General features: G+C 40.1%; 3 protein-coding genes across 8 annotated transcripts in view; 1 reads left to right on the top strand and 2 right to left on the bottom strand.

The window, feature by feature from the left end:
- The window catches only part of CENPC (centromere protein C), a 31,906-nt gene extending 24,731 nt beyond the window's left edge, over nt 1-7,175 (bottom strand). For 2 of the 4 annotated variants that reach the window (XM_090139133.1, XM_090139132.1), the window contains exons 1-7: nt 7,017-7,174; nt 6,227-6,273; nt 4,881-4,942; nt 4,578-4,675; nt 3,148-3,241; nt 2,826-3,048; nt 868-1,247 (exon numbers count right to left, since the gene is read on the bottom strand). In XM_090139133.1, coding sequence (XP_089995259.1) covers nt 868-1,247; nt 2,826-3,048; nt 3,148-3,241; nt 4,578-4,675; nt 4,881-4,942; nt 6,227-6,273; nt 7,017-7,031 — 919 coding nt within the window. In that variant the 5' untranslated portion in view covers nt 7,032-7,174. Of the gene's footprint in view, nt 1-867; nt 1,248-2,825; nt 3,049-3,147; nt 3,242-4,577; nt 4,676-4,880; nt 4,943-6,226; nt 6,274-7,016 lie in introns of all 4 variants that reach the window. The other 2 variants (XM_031596823.2, XM_031596824.2) reach the window with 2 other exon arrangements.
- Nucleotides 7,176-8,389: 1,214 nt separating this feature from the next.
- Nucleotides 8,390-17,486, top strand: STAP1 (signal transducing adaptor family member 1). Its single transcript, XM_031596825.2, has 8 exons — nt 8,390-8,711; nt 11,032-11,103; nt 11,797-11,910; nt 12,595-12,651; nt 13,821-13,993; nt 14,595-14,723; nt 15,387-15,456; nt 16,359-17,486. The coding sequence occupies exons 1-8, from the start codon at nt 8,589-8,591 to the stop codon at nt 16,500-16,502; spliced, it is 882 nt and encodes a 293-aa protein (XP_031452685.2). The 5' UTR covers nt 8,390-8,588; the 3' UTR covers nt 16,503-17,486.
- A 2-nt stretch (nt 17,487-17,488) lies between these two features.
- The window catches only part of UBA6 (ubiquitin like modifier activating enzyme 6), a 31,913-nt gene continuing 27,580 nt past the window's right edge, over nt 17,489-21,821 (bottom strand). For 2 of the 3 annotated variants that reach the window (XM_031596821.2, XM_090139131.1), the window contains exon 34: nt 17,489-20,239. In XM_031596821.2, the coding sequence (XP_031452681.1) occupies nt 20,104-20,239 (136 nt within the window). In that variant the 3' untranslated portion in view covers nt 17,489-20,103. The remainder of the gene's footprint in view (nt 20,240-21,821) is intronic. The other variant, XR_004167408.2, reaches the window with a different exon arrangement.

The raw sequence follows: 21,821 nt of genomic DNA on the forward strand, positions 1-21,821 counted from the left end.
CTAGGAATACAAAAAACACGTGGACATGAATACTTTTTCCCCATAAAAACCCAAAGAAATAAGTTTACACCTAAGCACAAAAATAAGTTAAAAAATCACACAAACATTAAATATCACAAGAACTTATTTTTCTCTTACATTTGAAATAAAGCTTTCTCTAATTCATATAATCTCCTAGCAGTAAAAGAGCAGAAATGTTACGTTGTATGTGCTTCTAATTTTCAGTGCTACCTGCTAGAAAATTCTTTCCAAATAATTCATAAAAACTGACCTCTTCATTTAAAGCACATATCTTAATATCCTTTCTAGCGATACAAGAGCAAAAACTTGTGGGTACTGTCATGGTTTTGTGATTTTTGGTTTTTGGTATTCCACATCATAACATCATGTGGGGCACTGGGAGTTTAACTGTTAATGCTCAAGTTCTGGGTAGATATTCCATGCTTTATTGTCTCCTGCCTTTATATATAAAGGCCACACCAGAGTACTAAGGGAGTTGCATGGACATCTTGCTGGCCAGCCGCCACCAGTAACAAGGACTTGGCAGAGACACTACCAGTCAGCTACCCCAATAACATCAGTACTTCTTTATCAAACTGGTGAATATCAACTTGCTTCCACATACTTTTCTCAAGTTTGGTAAACCTTAAACAGAAGCACTGGCACTTTTGCATTACATAATCCACAAGTAAAAAAATATAGACTTGCTGCCTAAATACACCCAAACATAACTTGTACCTGAAACATCAATTAGGACTCCATTCATCTCTCTCATCTCCTTAATCCCCAGTTTCCAAACAGCCCCCAGAAAAATACCCAGTAACATGACTTGGAAGGGCAAGTCTGAAGATGAGTTAGCTGACTTACCCACACGAGTACTGCTTCGCATTTGAGATTTAAAGACCTTTCCCTCAATGTCAGAAGAGACAGGATGGGATTCTGATATTCTTTTCAAGTCATGTTGCCCTCCGACCTTCTTCATTTTCTGTTCACTATGTACTTCAGCCTGTACCTTCATGTTCTTGCATTTCTTATCTGCTGTCTTTTCCTTTTCAGAGGACTGAGATTTCAAAACAGGAGTCGCAGAGCCATCTTTTTTTGACTTTCTGTTCTTGCGGGGTATTGAAAACCAAGACTTAAAAGACAGACAATCTGATTCGTCAATTAAAAACTCACAATCGCTTTCTATTTCTACATTTTGATCTTTGATAGGAGGAGGTGATGATGGTGCGATTGAGACCGTACGCCTAAAGAAAGGAGAGACAAAGCACTCACATTATCTGGGAGAACAACTCAAGTGTCAATCTTGAAAAATCAGCTGATAAAGCACAAAAACATTCTACAGGACATTCTCAGACAAATGATTCTACAAGCCCATTATCCACTGCCCTTAATTTTTGAAATGATCACACCCCTGTTGTTTTCTTGCTTTGGCCTCAAATGTGTGTCTTATTGATTTTCAGGTGCTGAGTAGTAAGCTTCCTATCAAAACACACTGATTCACACTAACTCTTTCTCAGAGTCTCCTTTGATCACTGCCATGCTTCAGAACCATACAAGTTTTTCCTGAATCTTCCAATCTACCTATCAAAACATCTCAAGATCAATCTGAAGCATGCCTCCTTAGCCTCCATACAACTCTACCTGCAGACAAATGCAAATGCGAGGTTAAAAACTAAAAGCATTGTTAAAACCTACCTTCACAAAACACGCTAACTAGTTAAACCCTTTCCCAAAAGAATCCCAGGACTGGATTATTTTGCAAGCAGACTGTTCCATGCTAAGTCTCAAAAGAAACCTCTTTTCAAGTGTTCCTGTATTACAGATGCTAAAAAGACTGAAGAGATGGACAGCTTCTCCCTCCACACAGGAGATAGAGCAATACTTTCTGTACTTTGTATAATATCCTGATTTTCTCTCACAATTTGAGGTCCTTTCAAATTTTCACACTCCATATGGCTCTTCACATTTTGGTTATCAAAATCTAAACTAGATATGAGAAATAGCATTTAAGTATGATGGTACACTTAATGTGCACTCAATTTCATTTTGTGAATGGACAGATGCTCTCATTTTCTCCTGCTGACAGCATCTCAGTTTTTACAAATAAACTTTTATTTATTAGTTTAATGGAATGTGGGTAAGCAGTACTGCTTTGTAGTGTAGTAGAAAGCATCCAAACCAATAATGCAACATGGGATGAGACCATGACTCATGATCCAAGTACAGCTCAACAAGGCAAATTCCTAATTTTAGGAGAATGTGCTTTACAACATGTCAGATTTCCTAGATCATTGGTGCATTCTCTTCCCAGTCTCACTTCATCACTTGTCACTGAGACTGCTGTCATTCACTCCCTCTCATGACCTCCAGCAGAGGCTCAGCCTGCTTGAAATTTTCTGAAAAGGAGATTGTGACTGCAACTGAAACTACCCTACTTTATATAAAATAATGATATATTCAGAGCAAGGGCAAGGATGACTGCCCACCACTACTTTAACAAAGTTTTTGTTATGTTAAGATCAATGCTTCCAATAGTATTCACTGCAAAAGCCCAGATTATCCATCTCAGAAACTTTCCTGGAAAAAAGGAGTTCAAATTCATTCTGGAAGTCTTAAGTACTGCATTTCTGGAACTTAACCCTTACCACCAGAATATTTAATAAAAATTTAATAAAAAACAATGATGCCTCCCTTCTGAATCCAGACAGACTTTTTTTTTTAATCCAATCTGGAATTATTTTTGTTCAGAACACAAACACATCAACTGAAACCATTGTACTAATTTACCCTTAGAGTCAAAAACAACATTCACCTCTACTTACGTTTGCACAGGAGAAGTTTTTGCTTCTTCCACAAGAAGAGGTGATCCCACGATCCCGTGATCATCCTCAGGATCTGATAACTTGGCAGGACTTTCACACAGTACTTCAACATCTTTGAATGTTAACACCTGTGTTTCTCCTCTAGGCACAGGACTGTCTGTTTTGACAGAATCAGCTATGCGACTGTTTCTTCCAGGCTCTGGGTAGAACACATATAGCTCCTCTGCCACACATATTAAATAGGCTTAGTTGTACTCAGAAGTTCATAAAACCCCAAAGAAAAGTTACCCAGTAAGCCTTAATTCAAAATAGCACTACCAACCTTTGCTCCTGACAGTCTCTGCTGGCGTTGCAGGTAAGGACACTGCAGAATGACAGGTTCTATTTCCTACCACATTGGTTAACCCTGCATCTGGCTGACATATTCAATGAAGAATGAGACGAAGAAAAATGTTTCACAAAGCCACAATATTTGACAGGAATAAGAACTTCTACAGAAGACAATATCATTTCCTTACAAATTTAAAGCTCGGTTCTATTTCAATAGAACACTTCAGTTTTCTGTTAACTAAGACTTTCTAAAACTAACTGTATATTTCAAACAGGTTAAAATACTGCATACATGAACATCAATCTACAGTTCTGAATAGACAGATGTTATTCCACAGGCAAACTATGTTCTTTTCATTAAAACAAATTAATTTAAACCAACTAATTCACCCACAATTATTTAGGCTGAAGTTTTGCAAGGAAAACTTGAGATTATTCAGTATTCTAACATCAGACTGAAATAAACAAATGCCAGTATAAATGTTGCCCATTTTTTGCAATGGGCAAAAAATTTTTTTTTTGCAGAATATCCTATTTTCACATAAACACTATAATCAAAGCATCAAAACTAGGTAGAATGGGCTGCAGAAAAACAAGATTCCCATCATTCTTTTAGACAATAAATCAACAAGTCTGTCCACTCCATCAAGCTACAAAGTTATTTTTCAGATATGACAGCTTGTCAAGAGCCAACAAGTCCCTTTCATAAGACAACTGTCTCTCAATATTACCTTCCACCTGACAGTAAAGAGCTGTGTCCATACATCTGGTAAAGTGCCTGAAACCAACCCCAACGGAGTCCATGACAACCACACCCAGCATCAATTATAAGACAGTGTGCTTCTGTATGAGAGCACAAGAAATGTAACTATCTCAGACAGAAAGTCGGAAAAAAAATTAGTAAAATCTGAAAAAAAAGCCATTAAATAATTCTTGTAAGAGATTATTTACTATATCAGTACAACAAACTAAGGAAAAGCATTACCAGCAAATAATACAGAACATTTTAGCCTATACATTAATATTTTTCACATACAGAACTTATTCACTCAACACTCATACAGAAATCAATCCTACAGATCCAAATGTGTACCCAAGTGAAGCTGTACCCAGCACTACGCTGTGATAGCACTGTAATCAATCAGAATGGCTTAGGTGGAAGGGGATCTTAAAGACTGTCCAGTTCCAACTTCCCCTGCCAACATGGGCAGGGGTTGCCAACCACTACATCAGGCTGCCTGAGGTCCCATCCAACCTGGCCTTGATCGACCACCTCTCTGAGCAGCCTGTTCCAGTGCCTCACCACTATATGAATCAAAGATTCCTTCCTAACATCTAACTTAAATCTCCCCTCTTTTAGTTTAAAGCCATTCCCCCTTGTCCTGTCTCTATTAGATCATGTAAAAGGTAGGTCCAACTTACCTTAGGGCTCTGTGTTGAAGTCCTCTCCTGGTTTCTGACATGAGGAGTTGAGAAACAAGTTGCATCTGGAGAGCTTACTATGACATCAGTATCATCACCTACAAAGAAAAAGCGATAAGGGATGCTTGGAATCATATAGCTCAGGCCTGGTTTCAAGGGGCTGCAAAGGGGGAACTGTTGAAGACTAAGAGAAGTATTATCAACTTTATTTTTTTATTTCTATTTATTTATCACTGCATACACTATAAGAAAGAAATAACCCTCGAACAAGCAGATTAAGCACAACACCAAATAAAAGCTTACATTCAAAACAATCCTGTATGTATTTCAGAACATTTTCACCAGGCTGTATATTGATCTTCTTTCTAGAAAGAAAAAAACAAAACAAAACACATTTTTAAAATAAGAATACTAAATACACCAATTCCTGCAAGCAACTTATTACTAGTTAATACTTTACACTGTGATTTCAGGAGACAAAAAGTACTGTCATGAAACATATTGGGAATGAGGAAATAACCCCCATAGAATAAAACATACAATTATTGCAGTAGTCTTCAAGTAAAAGAGCTCTGGGAAGTGCATGGTGGGGATGGGCTGACAGTTGGACTGGGTGAGCTGAGAGGTCTTTCCCAATCTTAATGATTCTACGAATACAGATTCTGTCTTAAAATAAATAAATTTTAAAAAAAACACCTGATCCTGACATAATTCTGCCTGCATGCTGATCCAGCCACAGCAGACCCAGAAATGAGATGTGTAGTCTGCAGTCTACCCCTTCAGACAAGGAGTCACCCTTTGCTTCTCCTCCTACATTTACCTGCATTTATTCTACATTCTATACAAGCTCTGGAAGCAGGAACTGACTTAGGGCATCAAATCTGCAAGCTAGAAAACAGCTTTGATGCTTGGATACCATTTCAGATCCCCCCAGGACAAATAAAAATAGCAGAAGCAATCCAACAGCTGGCCCACAGAGATCAAAACTAAAACAAGAAGAAAAACACCACATGCTATTTTCCATTATTCATAATTATTAAACATCTATAAAAACAAGTAATTTGGTAGATCTGGTAAGCTCATGAAATGCACATCCAGCAATAGATTCCAGTAACAAAAAGCTTGATGACTTCAGAAATGTCTCAAAAGCTCCGTGCAGCACTGCAAATACTCAAACTCACGTTCCACATTTACCAGTGAGGACCAAACACCTCAAGCTGGAATTCTGTGTGGCCTCCATTTCTCTCCCTCCTGAAAGTCAAAGCACTTGCAGATGGCTGCAGCTGCACTCAGGTAGCTCAGCTGAAGTATCTTAAGATTTACATACTCCACAGCCCACCACTGCAGCAGAGAAACACTAAGGAAATCCTTCGCACTTTGGAGTCTGGAACAATTTGCCTCTCCCACCACTAAGAAATACAAGAAGGCTGGGAAACATCATTAAATCAGTTCAGATTATTAAGGCTGGAAAAGACATCTAAGCTCATTCAGTCCAACACTACCACCATTCAGCCCAATCATCCATCCACCACCACTCCTGCTAACCACATCCCTAAGACACACCATTAGTTTTGGTATTACACTTAAAGATACCAATGTAACTTTTCCAATCAAACGTATACAAGATTAAAATCATAAAGGGAAATTACCCTTCTTGCCCGCAGAATCTTGCTCGGTAGTATTGTTTTAAGTGATCCTGTTAAGAAATAAGAATCAGCTGTTACTAAGCATGCTGCTGTCAAACGATGACAGCCTCCTGGTTGATGTGTAAACAAGTCTCAAAGATTCCTGGTTTACCTGAAGTCAGTACCAGCAAATCTTATAAGCATCAGACAAACCCCCAGCCACATTTCCAAGCAGATTTAGATGCTACTTATGGTAACCAAAAACCAAAGAAGCAAACAAAGCAATATTAATAAAGTAAGAAATATCCCACTATCACCGTTCAGCATACGGTTAACACAGCAGGCAGAACCGCTGCGTCTCTCTAGTAACCGACAAGATGCCGTCAGTTTGGAGACGCTTAGTGCAAAACCGCCTTCTTTCCTGTTCAGTCACAGAACTGAGTTCTTCACAGCTCGTTCACCTACAAAGGTCTTACCGAACGTAACCCCCGCGCTCCTCTGACAGGGCCGCAAGAGGAGCAGCAGCTCCGGCACCTCCATCTAACCCTAACCCGCCCACGGAAGGCTTCAGCGCCGAGCGCGGGCCCCGCTGCGTGCAGCCCGAGAGGAGCGGGGCCGCTGCCACTGAGGGGTGGCACTGCGCTCCACGGCCGCACCGCGCGGGTGGGACGGAAGGGCCCGCCCGCCCCTGACAGCGCGCTGAGGAGAAAAGTGCACCCCAGCCCCGAGAGACGGCCCCGCTGCCCTCCCCTCCCCTCAGCCAACGAGCCCAGGGGCCGCCGCCGCGCGGGCCGCGCTCCTCCCGCCCTCTCACCAAGCGCTTCGCCATCCCGGGCCGCCGCCGCCGCCGGAACGCTCCCGGCACCCATCCGCCCCCGGCCCCTCCCTCAACTCTGCCGCTTTCAAACCTCGGCGGCCCCGCCGCCTCGCTCGATTGGCCGGCGCCCTCCGCCCCGCCCCGCCGCCTCGCCCCATTGGCGGGCGTCCGCCTCGCGCCAACCAGGGCGGTTGCTTCGAGCGCGCGCGGCTCCTACCTCCTGAGGGCCGTTGCTGCGCCTGCGCAGAAGCCATAGAGCGGCGTTCCTGCCCTCTTCAGCGCCTTTCTGCGCCCTAAGGGGAGGGAACGGGGTGGGGCGCGAGGTGTTCCTCTTGGTCGACGAGCATTCAAACGTGCGGATGCCCCTCTTTACTTGTCCTGCATCATTCGGTGGCTAAATCACATTCTGCCTTTTAAACAAAACCACGAGTACAGCAATGCGCTCACTGACATGTAGCCAAAACCTGAGACACTGATCTGCCCCACTTGAGCCCTGGCAATTAATTCAGAGTCTTCAGCCAGCTGAGATTCTGCCTAGAGAAGGTTGTTATTCCTCTGTACCGGGACATCTGAAACCTCACAGCAGTCTCAGCATTCCACAAGCTGTGAGGAGGTATACCAAACCTGCTAGGGTTGAGAACAGGTTGATGAGATAATTAAAAACTTCAAAGCAGATTTTTTGTAATTTTTTTTTTTTTTTAACCAAATGAGGGACCTGACCTACTCAGCATATGACCTTTTGGCTGGAGAAAAGCTTTGTTTTTAGCAGCAACAAGCAGGAAATGCCAAGTGCAGTCATCACTATCCTTCTTAAATACTATAGGGAAAGTCAGAAACAAATTGAAACAAATGTGGGAAAATGATGGAAACATCACCCCTCAGTTCAGCAAGGCCAACATTTCACTCCTAACCCTCTCCTTTCACTTTTTTTTTTTTTTTTTAAGGCTTTAATTTATCACCTCTTTCAGAAAGAAAAAAATATTTTTCCCACATGCAAGTTACAAAGTTGATTTATCCTGGGCAGCCATACACAACTGTAAGCTTAATACCAGTATTACTGCTGGCATACCATATCCTATAGAAATTCCAACTCTGATATCTTCAACATTACAACACATTCACCAAGGAAATCTTTGAAAAGCCACTTAGAAACCAGTCTCCCTGCCTGCAGGGCTGGTCTGCCACCACCTCCAGCAGACACTGCTGACAGAAACGATGCAGGCTTGTGCCATTATGCAGTACCAGCTGGATGCTTACCTTTGAGCAAACCAAGAAACACGCTCCCAAGAAAAGATCCTTTCAATCCACTTGGTCTGGTTCCCCTGAGGATTACGCACTGAGCGAAACATCTGCTGACCTAAAAGCAAAGAACTGAGACTTCCTCTTTGAGGTGTTGCTTTTTCCCCCTCCCCTCACCAGGATGAGCTCTCTGGCTGAGGCTGACACAGAGCAAATAAGCACAGGAGTGGAAGGGGGGGGTTTAAAAAAAAAATTTAAAAGCAAACAACAGGCAGAAGAAACCAACAACCAAACAGCAGAACTGGTATCTAGAGGGTGCTGAGGAGCAGCATGGAGCAGCCTGCAGAAGCCCCTCAGGCAGCACCCAGACGAATCTCCCAGGAGAGACAGAAGCTCACAGGTCTGCCCTTGTACTTTCAAGGTTACCTGTCAGTCCGGTGCTCACAGAGCCAGGTAAGCTGCACCAGCCCACAAAGCTGACGTGTTTGGGCATTTCCTCGGAAAAATTACTGCTAGGTGCTAATCCTCTGCTGATAGTGGTGGGAAATGCTTCTCGGTGCTGGCCGACGCAAATAGTTGTGCTCAAATAGTGATACCTAGCTTAATTTGCACTTCCATCTCATCTCTGTTCAAATTACTTGAGGAAACAAAAAGTAAAACAAGTTTCACAAGGTAACCATTAGTATCTCCTGGATCCCATTATAATTTATCTACTGAATTATAATATTATGATGATCACATACTTGCTGAAATATGGATTGCTTTTGACCAATTTCATAGCTACCATCACAGCAAAAAGCTAATGTAGTACTTTAAATACCAAGACAGTTTGGATGGTTATATTGCTTCAACGTATGATCTGTTTTCTGGAGAAGAGTATCCATCCTGAAATCTTCAGCACCCCACCACCATGATATGTATTAGCTCTGCTGTGCCTCCTTTTTCTTGTTGCAATGAACCGATGATTCCACACAGGTGGACTACCTGCAAAGCATAATAATAGTGATTCGTTGAGCCAGGATAATTATTTACAACCCAAACTGATAAATGCCCACATCCTTTTAATCAGTGCTACCATGCTCAGAGCATGGACTTAATCAAGCTAATTGCCCTTTTTTAGCACTTGATAATGACAATTCCAACATTTAGGGACCATACCTACACTCACACCTCCGTGGAAGCAGATGCATAAAGTAGAGAAAATTAGTTATGCACTATAATCAAGAAAGCAAAATAACACTGTGGCTCACAAATACAGGAACAAGCTAGTAGCAGAGAAAACAGAAACTCCAAGAAACAAAAAGGAGACAATTGATAAGCTGTTCATTTTTCTGCAGCACTAAAAAATATTCAATACCTTGCCTTAGTGTAGCATGGAAATACCCTCATGTTTAAATAAACTCCTTGTTACAGTCCTTTATTTATATCCTTCTATGTAAAACCTCTTCGTTCCCTGAAAAATCCCTCCCTCTGAAATATGGTTAACTACCATAATGAAATAGCAAAAAGTAACAGGGCATAGCAATAATACAGACTAGTCTGAGGAAACTCACACGAGATGGGCAAGGTGTATTATCATTTATGAGAAACCAGACATCCAAGTGAAAAAATAAAAGTCTGAATACATTTTTTTTGAATGCATGAAACAATTGGAAATGTTCCTGGGCAACTGCTACTCCACAGAGCACAAAGTCTATAAGGCGCAATCCAAAAGCTTGCCATGACATCCAGCCCCAGGACACAGCATTCACTGACTTCACTTACTTGCTTGGGACAGATGATTTAATGAGGACATTCACAACTTCGCAGTGCACTGCAGTGCGCGGAGTGCTGTAGAGAACCTGACATTAGCAGTGTGACAGAAACCACCAGAAAGACTAGTTAGGTGTTGCAGGACAGGGAGCAAGAATCTCCTGCAGAATACTCCAGGAGAAATTTGTTTACTGTAATTCCTATAACTTGTGAAATCTGCTAAGTCATTTCTTTCTCAGTTTTTGTGAATATCTCCAACTTTGTGCCAAAGAAAATCCCCAAACATCCCCCAGATAAACAAACAAGCGACAAGTAAGGAAACTGAACACTAGAACAGCATTCAGAACTGTGTTACACTTTTGTGTTTCCAGTCCCTTAAGAGCTACTTTTCTTGGGGTACTGGTCACAAAAAATTTGAGAAAAATGCAGAAATCTTTCACCTCACTTGAGCATGAACATATTTCGGAACCCATAAGAAGAGTGAGACAATTATATTTACCTGGTCACGATGCTGATTTATGAATGCTACTGAACATAACTCAAAAGACAAAGCACGCAAAATATCACTTCATATACAGGAAGCGTAGTTAGTAGGTCAGACTACTCACAAGCTCCGTGATCTTGTCCCCTATCTTGTCTTTACTTGTCCAGCAAGTAAACTGGTGAGATCAAAATTATGTACAAATAGACACTTTGACTGAATATATTTTTCTTACCATCTTTAAATTGATTAATATTAAAAACACTTAAATTCATTACAATTAAAATTTTCTAGTTTGATGCCAGGATACTAGACAACAAAGCATAGAGCATATGCATCTTTCTACCTTGCAAAAAACTAGTCAACTTTTTTTTCATTTTGCATAAGCTGCATAGAAAACAAATAACTACTTATTCTTTAATGATCTTTAAAACACTGATTTAAAAGCACACAATGACAATTTTCGTAGCAGTTCTTTCAGCACTTTATGGAAATGAAAAAGATTGTCTTGATGAACTGACACTTCCTCCTCTGTAACAGGAATTTAGACTATTTTGGACAGAACTGAGAGGAACCACGCTCTTCTTTTACAATGATAAGAAGGCACCAAAGGTGAGTAGCATTTAACATCTACATGCTACACGTAGCTAACGTGTCTTTGTAATAGTAGAGTGGATTACGTACTTCAGTTATTTTCATTAATCAGTCCTCACGTACTCTAGACACCTCTCTGCCCCCCTTCCTTCCTCACCCACACAGTCCAGTACTCAACATAGCAACAGGAAGGCTGATTTTTTTTTTTTTAAAGCCAGAGTGAAGCAAACAATACTGTTAATCTGTTTTATCGAAGCAAAAAGGAAGATTTTTTTGATATCTGAGCTAAAAATGTATCCATATTGCTCCATTATTGCACATTATTGCACACTCCTTCCTGTTGTGCACAAGGGTAAAAACTGTATCTTGATGTGTAGTCCTCTGTGCAGCAGAGAAAAATGTTCTTGGTATAACCAATGGAGGATTGTGGCTACGGGTTTTGCTGAAGTGAGAAAGCAAGTATTTGGGGAGGTCTCTTGTCTTTAATGTGTAATTAAGAAGAAAGGAAAAAATCCAGAAAGCATGTTGTACGTGGTAAGTTTCTGTAAGCAGAAACAAAGAACTTTGAAATGTCTCTCAATGAAACTTAACCCAACATCTGCCAAAAAAATAGAGTCTCCCAGTATTTTCTTCTAAACAAATTTATTTGAAGAACAGCTACATTTTGGAGAATTTTTCAACTTGTGCCATTTCTTTTCTTTGTTTCCTTAGTACTCACATAAACTAGATATATCAGCTTTGACCTCAGTAACCAATATTTATCCAGATGAAAATGACTCTGCACAGTTCATCCTGATGTTGTTGAATGAAAAACTGGAAGTGAAGGTAAAAAAAGAAAGCCTGTGATTTGTAACCCCTTGGTGCTCTACCTTGTCACCTTTTGATATTCAGTGCTCTAGGTGGGAGTAGAGCTTTCTTCTTGAGACAGCCCACAGCCAAGCACAAAAGGGCAGTCAAGGAAGGAGGCAGCACTAACGAACCTAACACCAGGGAAAATCCTCCTTCAGGCATTAGACAGTTTTCTCTGGAGCATCTGGAAACCTAAAGTGAGCAAAGAATTGAACAAGAAAATATGCAAGAAAAAAAAAGCAGAAAGTACCCTTCTGACAGACTCAGGTCACCTGTAATATAAAAAGGGCAATAATATATCTGACCAGTGCCTCACCCTCATTCAAAAGCTTAGAGACTGTAGATCTCAGGGACTTACCTGCAAGGTTTTACAACTAAGACTCATCTATCTCCTTAGCTTGGCCTTCCTATTAGATCAATACAACCCACTCCATTTACTCCAAAAAGCCCATGAGTTTTCATTTTCCCCACCTCTATCCTCCCTCAATAATTGAATGTGGAGTAGCAGAAGTGCAGAGGGTGTGATTTAGTTTGACAGGAGGCTTATTTGCAGGCAAAGCATTTCTAAATACGTGAAAGTTATCTGAGCTTTTACATGAAAATACTATTTGTTTTTCTTTTTGCTGTAGTCATTCTTATATTCAATTTCTGTTCCCTTAGGCTGATAACTGTGAATATGGGAAAGAATGGAAAGGTTTTATTCTCACCGTAACAAAGGTAAAGGAACCGTTTTGTATCTCACTCAATACTGAAAGCACACAAGGGCTTTTTTTTATCTTCATATATGCAACAAGTTGGCTTAAAGCCTTGTTTCCAATGTGCTTGCACAAACTAACATGCCTGCCCCTCCCTTCAAAGACAGCAAAATTCAGGCTTGTTTCACCTCAGCTCCTCTGCCATGGTATCCAAACAGCTCCCAGTCCACTATTAGCAAGGAGAGACATCTGCACAAGTCCACCTCCTTGCACCTGTGAGAAAAGGAGCCTGTGCTGAGAAAAACAGCATCTATAAATACTTAACAAGGGATGAAGAAATAAAGAAAGGAATGACTAAACTGCACATCTGAGAGAACCCACTGAGACCTACCTTATACTCTACCAGGAAAAACAAAAAGTCTTCATTTCCTATCAGCATCCAGCTGGCACTTAGGAAGAGATGGAACCAGTGTTTCCCTATTCTGAACAGCTAGCATTGTTCTTCCTTTGGGGCACCTTTTACTAGTCTAGCAGTCAAAACCTGCAGCAGTTTCGTTAGCTGAAATAGTTTAAAAATGGAAATAAAGAACTTAGATTATTCTAGCTCTGGCTTTATTTATTTCCCCTCAGTCTCTTTAGACTGCTGAACTACTTTTCTCCCCTTTCTCAATGCTTGAGAGTCCAGGGTGTCATGTCCATGTTTTTAAAATGATCACCAGTAATTACTGTGAAATAACTGTATTATAATCATTTCAAGTAAACCCATCCTTAAATATTAAATGCACTTCAAAAATAGCAAGACTGTCTCTAATAACGTTCAGGAGAAAAGTTTGTTCACAGGTGAGTTTACATTGGTGTAGCTGAATCGCTTAAAAAGCTGAAGTGAAACAGGTTAAGTTTCACAGTGTAGCAACAGCAAAATATAATTGTTTCAACTTTTGTTAGTGGGTATCTCTGGTAAATGAGGATACAGGTGTGTACCTATTCTGCTATTCTAACAAAAACAGATGTGCAGCATCTTACTCAAAACATAAGTATACACAAACCTTCCAAATTACCGTATCTGCTTTAACCAAGCAGGTAAGAAAGACTACCACATGGCAGCTGCACTCTGCACTCTGTTTTGCACACAGAAAACAGTTGCTCACATTTGTCCAGTCTTTAATTTTCAACTATGCTGTTCATTTTCAGTTGTCAGTTCCACTGGATGAGTCGTTATCACCTGAACAACTTAGAAAAATACATGAAGTGCTAGATAAAGAAAAGAAAAGAAGGATTATGCTTAATGACTGTTCCAGCACATCCCAGAATAAAGAAAGCCTTCCCAGCAAGGACTACAGTAGTACAGTGACCACTATGCCAGCGTAAGTTCTAACTGAAATACGCAAAGCTCAGTCCAACTAGAGAGCCTTCTTTTCTTCTTTCCAAGTATTGTTTTCATAAACAGGTTCAAAATTCAACTATTGTACAAAGGTTTAAAATTTTCAATGAACAAAATTTACCTTAAGGCCTTTACAGAGATTTCATAACAGAAATTTTACTTCTACAGCTTTTCTACAACGCCTTTTGTTTTGAAAAGGCTGCATGTAGAATATTGCTACACTTGATAAACCTTTTAGAAAGCCACATGCTGGACCGGTGTATCTGCCCTTCTGTGAACATACTGATTACCATTGAGAAATTCAAGGTAGGTCTTCACACTCTTTGCAAGGACCCAGAAAGCATCACACTGAACCAAAGTGCCACTTTCTCTCTGAGAAGAGTGAAGCACTGCTCTCCGGTAATAGCATTAATCACCAAAAATCCTCCAGATGTCATGCCCCTTGGCAGCCATGGCTAATTACCTTGGATAAGCCTGACACTGCATTAACCCGGTAGACAACATTTCTTTGCACAGCTGAGAATAACGTGGCCTTGCTGGTGTAACTTGCATCCATGCTATTTCTCCTCTCCTTTTCTATGCAGGTGCTTCTATGCAGTATCTCGGAAAGAAGCAATAGAGATGTTAGAAAATAACCCATTGTGTGGGAATTTGATCCTACGTCCTGGCAGTGACAGCAAGAACTATGCAATCACTGTCCGACATGTGCTGAAGTAGGTTGTTTCCATAACGCGTTACCCCGTTCTTAAGTAGTATGCACTGTATTGAAAGCTGAACTTATAATACCCACCTAAATACGTGTGAAGCATGCGCCTCTCCTTCAGACTACTTTGAGAATAGTGGGTGAGCAGGAACGGGCCTGAGACCAATCTATTAATCCTCTCCTCCTCCACAGTCAGCTTGATTAAAAAAAAAAGCACTACAGATCAGCCACCAAAAGTCTATTTCCTTAGGAGAACAATGTTCCCACCTGCTGCCTACCCTTGAAACGGCTGCTCAATTTAAGAAATCTTCACGGAGAATAAAAATGAACAGGCCATATCTCTTTCTAAAATGAGCAAAAGAAAATGAGACAAATATTTTCTAACAGTAACTTGATCTAAAATCACCTTATTTTAACTGGATTGCCACATTCCAGCTTTGCAGAGCTTCAGAACAAGTCTTCTGAAACACCAGGAATGATATTTGCAAATCCCAGTGTTCCTCTCCTAGGAGAGCAAAAGCCTCACCTTGCCACACACACACTTCAGTAGGCTCTGGGGATATTGCAAAGCACACAAACTGCAGGGGCAGAAGAATTCATAATGACAACAACAGTACATCATAAGGTATTTCATTTCTAGCAGACTGTTGACTTACATTTCATTTCCTTTCAGTGCTCCATGCATAAAGCACTACAGAGTGATACCCAGAGAAAGAAGTTACATTATTGAATTGGAAAGACAGGTAAATGTACTATTTCCTTGCTGGAGATTCTTAAGCAGGTGTAAAAATTGCTTCTTCACAGAACATTAAAAAAGCTACAGTCAACTCCTAACTATAATTGGAAAAAAAAATAATAAAGTATACAGATATTTTGCCTCTCGTTAATGTAACGAACCTAATCATTAAGAATAAGCTTAAGAACTAGGATAGTAGGAAAAAAAAAACACCCATGTTACACCTCTTCCTCCTTCTACCAACAATAAAATCAAACCACCACCCACAAAACAAGATTGCTTCACGTTTTCTCAACTCAGTCTTCAATATTAAATCTAAAAAGCAGAGCTCTCGTGGCAGCTAGAGGAAGTTCAAAATGCAGAGATCCAGAAAGCATCACTGAATAAAACTGCCACTTTCTCTCTGAGAAAGGCAAAGCACAGCTTTCCTGTGATGGCTGACTTCTTGAAACTTTCTGAAAGATGAAAGTATATCTTAACTGAGGTGTAGTCAAGGGTGCCTGGACCCCATTGTGTGGTTTATGAAAGTGTTTTTTTCCCCATCCCTTTCCCTGAGACTGTTTTACCAATGTCCTCAGAAACATCCATCTGCAATTAAACTACCTGCTGAAACACCATCAGCCATATCACTGAAGAGCAGAAGGGCACACAGAACTAAACCTCTTTATCTATACCTTTCCATCATTTGATGGAAAGAGTTGAGTATTCAAAGCTCAAGTTGTTACCATTGGTTGTGGAGAGCTGTCCTAGATCTCACAGTATGTAAATGCTAGATGTAAATTCAGCGTTGTTGTTTGAAAAACACTGCTAGACACTGCCAGCATGTTTTCAAAAATGCCTTCTCACTGTAACACATGCAGTATGTTTTGTTTGGTGGTGTTTATTTTGTTGTTATTGTTTTTGAAACAGGTGACAGTTAAAAGCCTTCAGGATGTTATCAGTTACTTTGTGATCCAAACCCATGGGAACCTGAAGCCTTTCATCACGCAGACATGCAACGAGGCTCTGCAAATGGACCAGAGTTCTGAAAGCAAAACACAAGAAAAATCCTGATGAAATACAGAAGTACAAAAAGGAGCCACTATCCATCCTCTGGGAAACTGGAGATTCAGCCTTCAAAACAAGTGCCTGAAATAGTCAGCAGCAGGACCAAAATTTAGTATTTTAAGCCTCTAAAGCATGCCACGCACTGTATCTGACTATTGCCATGCAAGATGATTCACTTACTTAGAAGACATTTTTGCTGGTGTGGTTATCACTGCTGTAACTCATGACAGGTTTAACACTGAACCTAAATAAGAATTCCACACAATGGATAAACACCTGCTCTAGCTATTTCATCAGACGACACATTTATTAAAATAAACTTCCAAAAGCTATCTGGTCAAATCACGCTTTAGATGGACGTTCAGATTGCTGTCCTGTACTGAAGCAAAGCCTATTTTCTGTAATTATAGAACGTGATAATTAACAGGGATGGACAGACCTTTCAGGTAGAATTAAGCCTGTTGCATTTGGTTGAAATACAGTTCTTTTCTTCAAATGACTATTATACAGACAAAACATTTCTAAAGACAGAAGGAAAGACTATGAATGTCAATTTACCCAAGACCCTCGCTTCTATTTGATGCAACTTAGATTTATATACAAACCTTGTATTATTTCAGGATGTGAGATTGTGACATGGTGTCACAGGTGCCTCTGTATTTGCTAGAACTGTAGCATGTTCACAAATTCACCACATGTATTTGGAAAAGGGAGAACGAAAATACGCTCTTTACGGGGAAAACCAGTGCTCTTTATTATGGGAAAACCAGCGTAAAAAGGCATTTGAATGAGAAAGATCTTTAATGCAGATATTAAATTTAATCTTTGTAAATCAACTGCTCTTGCAAAGAATAATATTTTGAAGGATTACTCAGTGTACTTGAGCACAAAGGTAGTTACTATCTCACTGTAACAGGGAGATCCCTTGTTCCAGCTGCTGCATAAGAATACAGCATCAGTCCTAGACACTCACAAGCCTTCACTACAAAGACAAAAAGCAGTTCTGAGATCCAGGTGATGTAGTGCACCTCTGCACTGGCAGCACTACACCAGTAGTGACAACAGTGCAGATCTGGAAAGAACAAATCCCCCAAGCCCACAGCTCACTTGCCCAGTTTGAGCCCACTGAACACTTGCTGGAAATGCAGGCAGAAAGTAGTACTTGATTGAGAAATGGGCTGCATCAAACAAATCCTCACTGAATCAGCTCACTTCACATGAGTGAATGCATTTACAACACAGCTATCAGCTATTCAGAAAGCTATTCAGTTCGAAACATGAAAAACCTTTTTAAGAGCCACTTGACGTGCACACTTCTGTATGAAGTTCCCTTAGGTAATATCTTGTTAAGAAGTTATCTGAGTTAACTTACATTCAGAAGATTTTAAAGGTCCGCTAGAAGTATCTGGAGATTTGCTTTTTCAGTTTTATCTTAAATTGCGAAGAACCCATCTGCAGAATGGACACATATCCTACATACACTCAATAAGAGCAGTATCTGTCAGTTCTGCTCCAGCCTACACGTGGAATTTTCAGCAAGGGTCTCACAAAGCTGTATGCACTGTCATCAGTAAGAGTCATTCTGTTAACTTTATCTGAGGACCTTAAGGAGGCCTTCAAGCAAAACAGTGAGACTAATACTATTTTGCTTTGATGCATACCTCAAAAGTAGGAGCACATTAAGCACCACAACAATGCACCAGACTGTGTACCTACTCAGAAATTCATTTTTTTCCCCAGCTCATAGTTGTGAGAGGTGACAGTGCTTTTGTTTTAACCTGACCATTTAAGTAAGTGATCCTTAGTAATAATCAGCAATTTTAGTTTAGGCTCTAATATTGTCACAGGCAAACATATTGCAGTTGTTATTTAAAGTGGAAACTTATTGTCTGCATGTGCCTTCTTTGTGCTCCAGATGTAGTAATCTTTTGTCCTGTTTTAAAAAAAAAATCCAAGTTTTTTTATTTAAAGAAATAGGCTACTTTAAAACACACTATTACTTATCTAGAAAATGAGATCTATAAACTCTATTGACTGTAAAACTATATATTCCTTCAAAAGTATATTCCACATGTGAGACTAAATCCCAAATAATTGTGTTGATTCCAGATATTCAGTTCCATATATCTTGTTGTTCAAGTGACCAGCATAATATCCGTTGTTTCTGGCTATAACTGTCTGTGAAAGGAAAAACAGGTAAAATTCCTAAGCAATAACGTTCGTTAAATGTGACAATACCTCTAAATCTTAATAAGAGATGCTCAAGGATAAATGGCTAAGTAGTCAACACCCTTTTGCAACATCTGGAGGAATCAGAGATGAGCATTCTCCATCTCTAAAACTTAAAAACATCGCAAGGTTTTCTAGTTTTTATCCTAACCCCACTTCACTCTCATCACTGGGGAATAATAATAAAAAAGCCATCCTCAATCCCACCCAAACTATCAGCTTTATTATCTCATGTTTAAAAGATAATGTATTGTTACAGATGCTTCTGTAATGCACCTCTGCCTCACTGCAATGTAAAATTAGTTTTTAATTATTTAAGCATATTCTTTATACTGAGATATCCTAGTAACAGACTGAGATGATGCTAATTCAGTGCACTGCAACTCAGACTCATGCTGTGGACAGGTGTACAGCATAACCATTCACTATAAAGAAATGGTACCAGAAAGAGCAGCCAAGGAAACAGCATTTGCTGTGACAATCATCCAGGGCTGTTTGCCTTTACCTCCTTTCGAAGTCATTTCTTGCCTCAGTACTCTTAATTAGGTAAGGGCAGAAAGGCTCAACCACACCGACTATTTTCTCTTTCTTGAAGACAAAGTTTTATTGTCCAAAGTTTTAACTCAGCTCTCCGATAGGGTTCCACTTTCCCCACACTGCAGTTTTCCCCGAGGAATAGTCTTAGTGCAGATAATGAACAACTCCAGCTGTCTTGACTTCAGGGAAGCTATGACAATTTACACCTATTCAAAGACCTGCCTCCCTACGTTTCCATGTGGAGACTGACAGAGTAGCCACTAAGACACGCGGCATCACTTACAGTTCAGAAGAGAGCACCACCAACAAAACAGAAAAATGCATTTGCTTTTAAGTGGATGTTTAAACATTCTGAATGGATTATCTCTCATGTGGATGCCAAGACTGAATTCTCATTTGAGAATGAAGTAACACATGAAATGGATGTGACATGTTCTTAGAACACCAGGAGTATCATAAGATAGCTGTTTCTCCAGTCTTTGCATTCTTCTCTGAGCAGTGCTCAATTTATACACAAGGACAATTCATTAGGTTCACCACTGTTCTTGCTTTCTTCAGCTCCCCACTAATGAACATAAATCTTGTCTTTAAGGTAAGGACTGTACTGGACATTCCATCTTGTGGTGTGACCAATTCTCCTTTGAGCAAACTAGTTTGAAGATAATGGGAACAGATGAAACAAATCCAGTTTGTCTTCAGCGCAAAGCCACCGACTTTCATCATTTGTTTTAATTAAGGCTTCACAAAAAAAAGAGAATAGATAGTACCATCTTTAATAGCTGAAAACTAGCACACTCCTTTCAAAACACATGGTCCTGGAGTGACTTCTGTATCTCTACCATCAATTGTCTTCCTGAACAAAGTAATATCTCACTGGTGGCCCTGGCAAGTCTTCATCTCCATCAGTCTCTGGAGCAAATGATACCGTTAAGTCCACATACTTCTTGTCAGCTGATGGCTTCACAAGCTTTTGCATCCTACAAGGAAATGAATAACAGAGTTTAAGATAAAAGAAGGAATTGCAGTGTGAATTCAGAGCCAAATAAGGACTAATTTCATTACCAGAAACCACAATAACGGAACACAAGCCTTCTTTTAATGTCGACACAAAAGTTGTTCCTCCCTTTCAGCTACAGCAAATGGCATTCTACTACTTCTGACAAACTTTTCAGCCTGCTAGTGAGCTGCTAGATTGCTCACTAACAAGTGCTCAGTACAAATGTACCAAGTACAAATAACAACAGAAGATGGGCAGTTTCAGATGGGATCCTCACCCACATGATTTCTGAATGACATCCTACTGAGATACAAGACAAAATTAGTTTTCTGTGCAGAATTCTGGTTGGGAAGTAAGATCAAACTCTCGGTCCATCCACAATGGCAGCTTTTAGCACTTTATTAGGGAGACCCACTCCAATGCAAATATCAGATGTGTTGTTCTCATGGAAAGTGATTCTGCTGAAATTAAGACTTTTCAAGTCCTTGAATTCTGAACGTGAAGAGGTAGGAGGGGGGAAAAGCATCTTCTTTAATGACCACAAAGTGAGGTCATTAAAGGTAAGCATGAGATGTTTCAGAGCTGCTTCCCCTCTTAGCTCTCTATAGTCTTATTATTGCAACACAAGCCTCAAAAAATACAGCTAGCACTATGAAGTTGCACAATAAATACTTCAATCTCACTTTCATTACCTATCTTTAGATGTCTCATAACTACTTTCTCGCTACCTTGGAACACTAGTTCACAAGGCCAGCTCAAATGGCAGCAGGCTCGAAGAACACATTCATTTTGATTCCTTGTAGGATACGAGAGAAGCATTCACTTCTTGCTATAGTTCAGAATGCAGGACAGAAAGCTGCTATCCCTGAAGTACTTGTTCTCTTGTAAGAACACAAACTCAGCCTCTTTTCAGCAGAGATATTAACGTCACATACATATGCACGAGGAAATTTCAGGTTACAGAGCAAGGTGATAACTACATCTCTAAAACCTGTTTCTGAGGCGTATGCTACCAGTGGAAGCTGAAATTCTGAAATGAGATGGTCTAGCAATGCCTGCTGTCATATTACAGAATCAGAGGATCATTTTTGTTGAAAGGGACCTTTAAAGACCATCTAAGCCAACTACTCCTCAAACGGCAAGGACATATTTCACTAGATCAAGTTGCTCTAAGCCTCACCCAACCTGACTTCAAATTTATGTCAAGGGATAAGCCACCCAAGAAGAAAGATTTTAGGCATCTTAAAAACAACAACAAAAAACAACACATAAACAAGACCAGAGTTTGCTGCATACATCTTACAATGTTTTTGGGACTGTTTGTAACAGCATCCCAAAAAAGCTGTAACTACACAGAAAGCTTGAATAATGTGTGGGGGTTAACAGAAATTCTTAATATTCTGAAAAAAGGCAGCTTCAAACCATGCCTCTGACTTTATTATAGACTCCAGTCAATCAAAATTACAGCCATATAAGAAGGAATATAAACAATTTATTCTGAAGTAGGCTGTATGCCAGGCACCCTGAAGATAGCATCAACTTCGGACTCTTCTCCCCTTCAA

The sequence above is a fragment of the Phasianus colchicus genome, chromosome 4 (genome assembly GCF_987193195.1).
Source record: "Phasianus colchicus chromosome 4, bPhaCol1.hap1.1, whole genome shotgun sequence".
NCBI classification, from domain to species: Eukaryota; Metazoa; Chordata; class Aves; order Galliformes; family Phasianidae; genus Phasianus; species Phasianus colchicus.